The sequence below is a fragment of the Podarcis gaigeae genome (assembly GCF_964106915.1).
Source record: "Podarcis gaigeae genome assembly, chromosome: 1".
In the NCBI taxonomy this organism is placed as follows: Eukaryota; Metazoa; Chordata; class Lepidosauria; order Squamata; family Lacertidae; genus Podarcis; species Podarcis gaigeae.
The window spans coordinates 118,577,729-118,586,883 of NC_139678.1; the positions used below are offsets into that span (position 1 = coordinate 118,577,729).

The 9,155-nt window shown below is 44.6% G+C and overlaps 1 protein-coding gene across 2 annotated transcripts; it reads right to left on the reverse strand.

The window, feature by feature from the left end:
* Positions 1-960: 960 nt before the first annotated feature.
* PHOSPHO2 (phosphatase, orphan 2) lies at positions 961-9,136 on the reverse strand. Of its 2 annotated transcripts, XM_083714715.1 has the most exons (4): positions 9,055-9,136; positions 6,005-6,135; positions 4,989-5,031; positions 961-3,505 (listed from the first exon to the last, which is right to left on the reverse strand). In XM_083714715.1, the coding sequence occupies exon 4, from the start codon at positions 3,482-3,484 to the stop codon at positions 2,762-2,764; it is 723 nt and encodes a 240-aa protein (XP_083570841.1). In that variant the 5' UTR covers positions 3,485-3,505; positions 4,989-5,031; positions 6,005-6,135; positions 9,055-9,136; the 3' UTR covers positions 961-2,761. The 2 variants fall into 2 exon arrangements, with proteins under 2 accessions (XP_083570841.1, XP_083570840.1); XM_083714714.1 differs by lacking the exons at positions 4,989-5,031; positions 9,055-9,136.
* Positions 9,137-9,155: the final 19 nt, after the last annotated feature.

Here is a 9,155-nt window from a genome sequence, read left to right on the forward strand (position 1 = left end):
TCGGCGGCACAGCCACAGTACAGCCTATCGGGAACAGGGGCGATGGGCAGAGGGGAGGCCCCAGGCAGAGATGCTCGGTTTGGTGGCCGTGAGGAGGATGGCGGAGGAAGGGCCCAAGGCTCCCCCCAGTCCCGGCAGGGAGGGGCTCCCAGGGGCCGAGGCTGGTGAAAGGAGGCCGGAGGGGGGCAGGTAGGGCAGTCAAGCAACACAGTTGGAGCCTCCCTCCTCCCTGGCTGGCAGGGAGGGAGGGGGAGGAGCGGCTTCCTTTGAAACCCGTGAAATTTAAGGGACATCCATCAATAAGGGACAGCAGCGGGACATGGCGCTAGGATAAGGGACTGTCCCTCCAAATAAGGGACGCTTGACAGCTATGGTGCTCACCAGTACTATTTTAGACATGTGGCTTATATACTTACAGTATGTATGTGTGTTTACCTTGTGCAATTATCAACATTTATTCTATATTTGAGACCTTAGAATTCCTATAACATCCTGAATCTAAACGTCCGCTTCTCCTACAACCTTCTCATGTAAGGAGTTTACACTGAAAGTAGCGTGCTACAGCAGAGCAATTTTTCTAAAAAGGAAAGGGAGCATGCAAGGATAGGTTAATGTTTCCAGAACTTAGCAGCAGCTTGGCAATGACTCACAGCAAGTCGTTTTCTGTGGCAGCACAACTTTGGAACACCTTCCCTGCAAAACTTGACATTTTCATAGTTTTTAGTAGGTGGAAATGTTATTTTAGAACGGTTTCGAGGTGCTGACTGAGACCAGTTACAGGTTATTTTTATTAGTTGATTCAATGGGATTACTGCCATTGTATTTTTGTTCTTTCACTGTCAAGAGTGCAAAAATCTCTTCAGTATCTCTGTAATCTCAGATCTGTTTATACAAATGTAGGTTGCTTCTGTTTCCACTGCAGCAAGATTTTACATTAAAGCAAAAGACCTCAAACTGTAATGTAGTTACTTAATAAAATATTTAATTAAGTATTCTTTATATAAGCATGAATCCTTAAATACAAAACTACAAACAGGATAAATTAAATTTATATCTGTCTTATTTTTAAAGAATATACATACTCCAAAAATTGCAGCAGGCACATTGTATACAGACAAAATAACAACTGGGCAAGAAATGGATCTTCAAGGAAATCCACTGATCACTGTACCTCAGTATTTGAATTTTAGCAGTTTGCTAAGTAAACTCATCAAAGGGATGTTTGCCACCAAATGACTAGAATCTGGAAGCCTACCAAGTTATGCTCTTTACTCTTCGTGTATGCTTTCAAAAACTGGAAGGAAAACCAATTTATCTAAATATTTTTTCCACATATTAAGCAAAACATTTTAACACAATCACCTTTCACGATAGGGTAAAAGGGTCAACACAATACTGTTTATCAATATATGCCACTTTTCAAACCTTTCATTTCAGACACACCATTCTAATGCTAATAAAATGTCATAGGAAGATGGACCACAAACTCCTGGGTAATATCCTCAGAGGTATTACAAAGAGGTACAAAACATGGTGTCTCAGTCACAGGAACTTTCATTAAGATGCATCAAAATTGGATCGATACATTCTCCTTTCCAACCTTATCATACACAGGACACTCGTTTTAGCAAAACTGACTTCTGTTTTAAGGCTGCAATCCTATGCACACATACACGGAAGTAAATCCTATTGAAATTAGCGAGAATTACTTCCAAGCAAACATGGAAGGCTGCATTATTACAAAGCACCTTTTTACGAGGAGTACAGGTATCATTCCATCATCTCTTTTAATTTCTTCACAGGGCATATGCAATTAAAGCAGACACTGCATGGGCACGTGAAGTCAGACAACACAAAACCTTCAAGTGTTGCTCACATTTATTCCTTGTTAATGCTGCCTACACATGGTATCAGCTTTCACTTTGTGATTAGTGGCTGATGCTGAATTATGCTGGCTGTTTGCTAAATAATGTAAAAGAGCCACGTTGGGATGAGATGCGTGGGGATGAGATGTGTGCGCGACAAAATTAGCCCCCATTTCTAGGCTGATTTTGTGGCTAAAGGAAGCAACTCTCCCTCAAGAAAAGAGCTTCAGAAGGTTATACAGAAATGGCTTGTTACTCACATACAGTGTGGAAGTTCTACGTTTCTTGCAAAGCAGCTGAATTATAATGGCTGCAAGGGGCTCCGGGTGAGGGATGATCACAAGACGAGAAGTCAAAGCCACATCCCACATGATATTGACAACCTTTTAAAAGTTAGCTCATAGGGATACCTATCATATCATCTTAAATGGACAGCTGTTGCTGAACGTAGCACCGAGGCACAACAGTGCAGTGTTAGCTATAGCTCTGGCTGCATTTCTCCTCTCCATCAGATAATTAGAGGGAAACAGTTTCTATATCTCATAAAACATACCCTGCCGACAGCTTATCTCATGTAACATAGCTATTACATGGCAATTATATTTAACAATGACTTCCAGTGCAATCCTATACATGTCTACTCAGAAGTAAGCCCTCTAGAGTTCAACGGGACTTGCTGGTAAGTGTCTACAGAACTGCAGCCTTCGGAACCTGCTGCTTCTTTTAAGAATTTCCCTCCTTTCTCAGGAACCTCACCCCACCGAGTTTGCACAAGGGAAGACAATGAATCAAAGTAGCATAAACAAAGTGTTATTTCCCCCCCTAACATTCATAAAGAAACGATTCTGCTGTGAAAAGATTCAGAGAGCACCACCCATTGGCAGTATTAATTAGTTCTATCCTTTTGTAAGTACTTCTAAGTAGGCCAGGATCTCAAATCCAGATGACCAGACGACAACCGAAGCCTCCACGGGAACAAGATTCTGAGACAACTGAGAAATCAAGCTTTCCAACATATACCCTTGTCTTGGCATAACAACATCGCTTTTCTTCAAACACATTACTGGGCACAGGTCATTCCCACCGTCGCCTATATATATAACTTGTGAGTATTTCACCTTGGGCTTTAAATGTTCTAAGAATTCTTCTAAGACTTTTCTCTTGCAGAGGTTAATAGGACACTTTGCACAATCATGAGCGTGACAATTCTGCACAGTGAGAGAGCCACAGTCATTGAAACTTGCAGGATTTGTAAACACTTCATCAAATACTTGAGATACATCAGCAGCTTTTAAAATCCAATCAATAAATATTGCATTGGAATCCGATATAATTATGCAGTCAAAAAAGTCTTTGTGCTTGCCAATAAAATCTATCAGCTCTTTCATTCCTGTAGTAAAAGGGATTGCTGTCATAGTTCTTTTCATCTCATCTTCTCTTATGCCAATGTCGCCCAGGTATCGGAAGACTCTGCCCATATATTCTGTCCAGTATCCTTTCCGATAGGAATTTTTAATTTCATCAGGAAGCTTGGAAGCTGGTGCACATTTCACAATCCAAGTATCACTGTTTTCATCTACAACTGTATGGTCAAAATCAAAAACTAGAAGAACCTTCATTGTTGTTGGATAAATGTAAACCTGGAAATGAGAAAGAATTATTTGCTTAAGTATGCAATTACTGTATTATATTACAGTCTGACCATGATCTTAGAAATGGAACTATGCCAAAAAAAAATATTGTCTCTCATTCAGAAATCAGGTTGTGTGTGGCAGTATTCAAGTGTGCTTTTGAAAGTACTGTATTACAATCTACAGTATCCTATGATATGAAACCCATTTGGAATACAGTGGTGCCTCGCAAGACGAAAATAATCTGTTCCGCGAGTCTCTTCGTCTAGCGGTTTTTTCGTCTTGCAAAGCAACCCTATTAGCAGCTTAGTGGATTAGCGCTATTAGCGGTTTAGGGGCTATTAAAGGCTTAACGGCTTAGCGGCTAAAAGGCTATTAGCGGCTTAGAAAAAGGGGGGGGGAGCGAAAAAAATCGCAAGACTCGCAAGACATTTTCGTCTTGCAAAGCAAGCCCATAGGGAAATTTGTCTTGCGAAGCGCATCGAAAAACGGAAAACCCTTTCGTCTAGCGGGTTTTTCGTCTTGTGAGGCATTCGTCTTGCGGGGCACCACTGTATGCAATTATTTACCATACTCTATGGGGAATTTTTGACCCTTCAGCTGATGTTGGATTCCAGTTCCTTTCAGCCCCACCCAACAAGGCCAACGGTCAGGGATGACAGGAACTGTAGTCTGGTGAATCTTGAGGCCATAGGTTCCCCATTCTTGCCTTATAGGTTTCAGATAAAAGTCTGATAGCAAGCCATAGTTTGGTGCAGTTGAATGAAACAGCAAACGGCAGTTTATTACAAATCAGATTCTCAGGTTTTAAGCTCCTCCCCTCCTGTGTGCAGATTGTGCTCGTAACAATAAAGCAGTTTGTTATGTTTCAACCAGGTCAGTCTAGACCTGAAGTGGACACAAACAAATATGCACACATGTATGTTGCAATGCCAGGTGTACATCACAAAAGGCAGATACAGTGGTACCTCGGGTTAAATACTCGTTCCAGAGGTCCGTTCTTAACCTGAAACTGTTCTTAACCTGAAGCACCACTTTAGCTAATGGGGCCTCCTGCTGCCGCTGCACCTCCAGAGCACGATTTCTGTTCTCATCCTGAAGCAAAGTTCTTAACCCAAGGTACTATTTCTGGGTTAGCGGAGTCTGTAACCTGAAGCGTATGTAACCCGAGGTACTACTGTAATCTAATAGTGGAACAACACAATGGTACTCACTAGCCGACACTGATGTTTGAAATCTGAATTCATTGGAGGGTGTCAGACAAAAAGCAGTTTCCCCCAATATGAATGCAGATCCCTTTGTAATATCTGCACATAAAGAGAGCAAGACTACTTTCATTATCATCCTAGTCTATCTATAAGGAGCTCAAGGTGATATATACTCTTCTCCCTCCTATTTTATCCTCACAATAACCTTGGGAGATAGAGCAGGCTTAGAGATAATAGCTATAGTGAGCAAGTGAGGTTCAGGGGAGATTGAACCCAGGACTCACCAGTACAAGTCCAACACAAAGAAGTGATCCCAACTTCTTTTTTCTATTTAGACAAAATAACATAATGTAATGACAAAATTACACAAATTGTATATCTAAGTGTCAGAAGACCCTAGTAGTGGATCAGAGGGGGCTGCTTTTAGATGGGATTATGACATCAAATGCCAGGAGCTGGAAGAAGTGCACCTTCCATACCAACATGTCATTAATTATATTGTACTTAATTGGAAGCCACTCTGGGAGTCAATTTTGGCTTAAAAGCGGGGTATGAATATAAACACACACATAAATATTGTGCCAGGTATTGACTTAATACAGAAACACAAAGCAGAACTTTGGCAATGCTTCAGTTTTCATTGAAAGATTCTCGGGCTGCAATTCTAAGCACATTGTCAGTCGTAGTTATCTTTGAATCTTTGAGCCGACTTGCTTAGAATCTTGCTTTTCATCCCAGCAGAACCATTACGAAGCACTGTTTGGTTGAACATGAATAATTTGGAGACAGTGCGAGACAAGAACAGATCAAGAAAATAAATATGCATTCACACAATTGCATAAAGTAAGATGATCCACGCTAGACTCTGAACTGCTTTTGCGTTCTTTAGACACAGGTAGAGGGGTTTTGTGACAGTGCTCACCTATATGGAGTCAGTCACTTTTTTTGTAATCATTGTGTGCTCAGATGCGCGGCACTTTTATAAAGAGATGAGTAGTGGCACCTCATATATGCCAAAGAAAATTACTGGACACAGGCAATAAACAGGGAAGCGACTTAACCTTACTTCCCATTCCCTGTTTATCAACATAAACTGCATGTAAACATCCTCAGCCCCCCAAACCCCTTGCAATCTCTGCAGCAAATGACAGTTGCATTTAGGGATAAACACTTTGCTGTGAGGGCAAGCAGTTGGCAGACCTCTGGCATGTACAGTACAGTTCTTCATTCAGCTGGCAGCCCTGCTCTTCCTAAGCAGCGGGCAGTTTGGGTCAGTGCTCAACATTAGAACACTATTTACCTTGTCCTGAGGGGAAGGAAGAAACAACAGGAGACAGAAACAGTCTGGTAAGCTGCTCCACTATTCAGCTCCCTCCCAGCAGTTCCCAAGCAAGCTGCCGTCTGAAGCTTTCCATCGCTGCCACCACAGATCTAGTTAGGAAGAGAGGCAAGAAGAGCCAAGGAAATTCAAGTGAGAGCATACATGTGTATATTTAATCCTATGAAGGCAGTTACTGCTTTCTCAGCTCCCCAACAGCTGAGTCGTATTCATAATATTTACAACATACATTGCCTTGCATGCTTTTTGATTATTATTTTTTAAGGGAAGGAGCAGTCAGTAAGGCTGTGGACAAAGTCCCCCATGTTATTCTTGCAAAGAAGCTGGTAAAGTATGAGCAAGGTGAGGAAACTGTTAGGTTGATTTGTAGCTGGTTGCCTGATGGGATCCTAAAGAGTGCTCACTAATGGTTCCTCATCATCCTGGAAAAAAGTGACAAGTGGGGTGCTGCAGGGTTCTCTCCTGGGCCTGTTGTTGTTCAACATCTTTATAAACAACTTGGATGAAGGTATTGAAAGGATGCTCATAAAAGTTTGCAGATGACACCAAACTGGGAGTGGTAGCCAATGCCGCTGAAGGCAGAATTGGGATTCAAGAGGACCTTAACAGATTGGAGAACTGGGCCAAAACTAACAAAATGAATTTCAATGAATTCCTGCACTTAGTCAGGAATAATCCGCTGCACAAATATAAGATGGAGGACACCTGGCTTGCTGGTTGTGCATGTGAAAAGGATCTAGGGGTCTTAGCAGACCACAAGGTGAACGTGAGTCAACAGTGTGATGCAGCAGCAAGAAAAGCGAACACTATTCTAGGCTGCATCCGCCGAAGTGTATAGTGTTCCAATCAAGGGAAGTCATAGTCCCGCTCTATTCTGCCTTGGTCAGACCATACCTGGAATACTGTGTCCAGTTCTGGGCAACCACAATTTAAGAATGACGTTGACAAGCTGGAACGTGTGCAGAGGAGGGCAACTGAGATGATCGAGGGTCTGGAAACCAAGCCTTGTGAGCAACAGTTGAGGGAGTTGGGTATGTGCAAGTTGGATAAGAAGAGAGGAGATATAGGACAGCCACCTCCAACTATCTCAAGGGCTGTCACATGGAAGAGGGAACGAGATGGTTTTCTCCTGCTCCAGTACCAATGGCTTCAAATTACAAAGAAAGGAAAACTGCTGGTATAGGGTAAAGGCAAAGGTAAAGGGACCCCTGACCATTAGGTCTAGTCGTGACAGACTCTGAGGTTGCAGTGCTCATCTCACTTTACTGGCTGAGGGAGCCGGCGTACAGCTTCCGAGTCATATGACCAGCATGACTAAGCCGCTTCTGGGGAACCAGAGCAGCACACGGAAACGCCATTTACCTTCCTGCCGGAGCGGTACCTATTTGCACTTTGACGTGCTTTCAAACTGCTATGTTGGCAAGAGCTGGGACCGAGCAACTGGAGCTCACCCCGTCACGGGGATTCAAACCGCCAACCTTCTGATCGGCAAGTCCTAGGCTCTGTCTATTAACCCACAGCGCCGCCCGCATCCCTTTGCCGGTATAGGGTGATAGGCAAATTTAATAAGTAAGTAAGTAAACAAAAATAAAAAACATTAGGACATCAAGAACTTTCTGACAGCAAGAGCCGTCCCGACAGTGGAATAGACTTTCCTTCCTTGGAGGTTTTTTTTTTTAAAGCAGACGTTGGATGCTTGGCTGGAGCAGTGGGGTTGGACTGGATGACCCTTCCACCTCTCTATAATAATTGGGCAGACCAGCGCCGAGTGCCTTCATCGCATAATAATAATAATTTATTATTTATACCCCGCCCATCTGGCTGGGTTTCCCCAGCCACTCTGGGCGGCTTCCAAAAAAACACTAAAATACAATAACCTATTAAACATTAAAAGCTTCCCTAAACAGGGCTGCCTTCAGATGTCTTCGAAAAGTTTGGTAGTTATTTTTCTCTTTGACATCTGGTGGGAGGGCATTCCACAGGGCGAGTGCCACTACCGAGAAGGCCCTCTGCCTGGTTCCCTGTAACTTGGCTTTTTGCAGCGAGGGAACTGCCAGAAGGCCCTCGGCGCTGGATTTGTTATTATTTGTTATTTATTATTTATACCCCACCCATCTGGCTGAGTTTCCCCAGCCACTTTGGGCGGCTCCCAAGCAAGTGTTAAAAACAGTACAACATTAAATATTAAAAACTTCTCTAAACAGGGCTGCCTTCAGATGTCTTTTAAAGATAAGATAGCTGCTTATTTCCTTCACATATGAAGGGAGGGCGTTCCACAGAGCCCTCTGTCTGGTTCCCTGTAACCTCACTTCTCGCAATGAGGGAACCGCCAGAAGGCCCTCGGCGCTGGATCTCAGTGTCCGGGCTGAACAATGGGGGTGGAGACGCTCCTTCAGGTATACTGGACCGAGGCCCTTTAGGGCTTTGCAGGTCAGCACCAACACTTTGAATTGTGCTCAGAAACGTACTGGGAGCCAGTGTAGGTCTTTCAGGACCAGTGTTATATGGTCTCAGCGGCTGCTCCCAGTCACCAGTCTAGCTGCTGCATTCTGGATTAGTTGTAGTTTGTGGGTCACCTTCAAAGGTAGCCCCACGTAGAGTGCATTGCAGTAGTCCAAGCGAGAGATAACCAGAGCATGCACCACCGGATGGAGCTGATAAACAGATGGAGCTGATAAACAGATGCCCCCGGACACAGGAGTCCCACATCATCGGAGTCCCACACAAGGCAAATATGGGGGGAAGCCTGCGGGGGAGACCCTGCCCGGTCCCTTCTTCCCCATCCCGCCACCCCACATCCACCCAACCCGGGTCGTCTCCCTCCGGCTTCGGACCGCCTGCGGGCCGGAGCCAGGCAGAGGGACCGGCTGAGCGGCGGGAGGGGGGCGCCGCGCACGGAGCAGGAGGAGGGGGGGGGGGTAAAGAGCCCCAACAGCAAACAACAACGACAACAACAACCGCTGCCGCCTCAGCAGCAGCAGCAGCTGCTGGACTCGCCCGGCCGCACTGACCTGCAACGTCTCCTTCCAAGCCGGGTCACGTGAGCGGCGCGCGGACAACTCTCGCGCCGCCGCCTCAGAACGTCGCGTCACTTCCCTCCCGTCCGCCGACG

Bases quoted from the DNA above. Each gene is read 5' to 3' on its own strand.
- PHOSPHO2 (XM_083714715.1), bottom strand. From the start codon at position 3,484: ATGAAGGTTCTTCTAGTTTTTGATTTTGACCATACAGTTGTAGATGAA.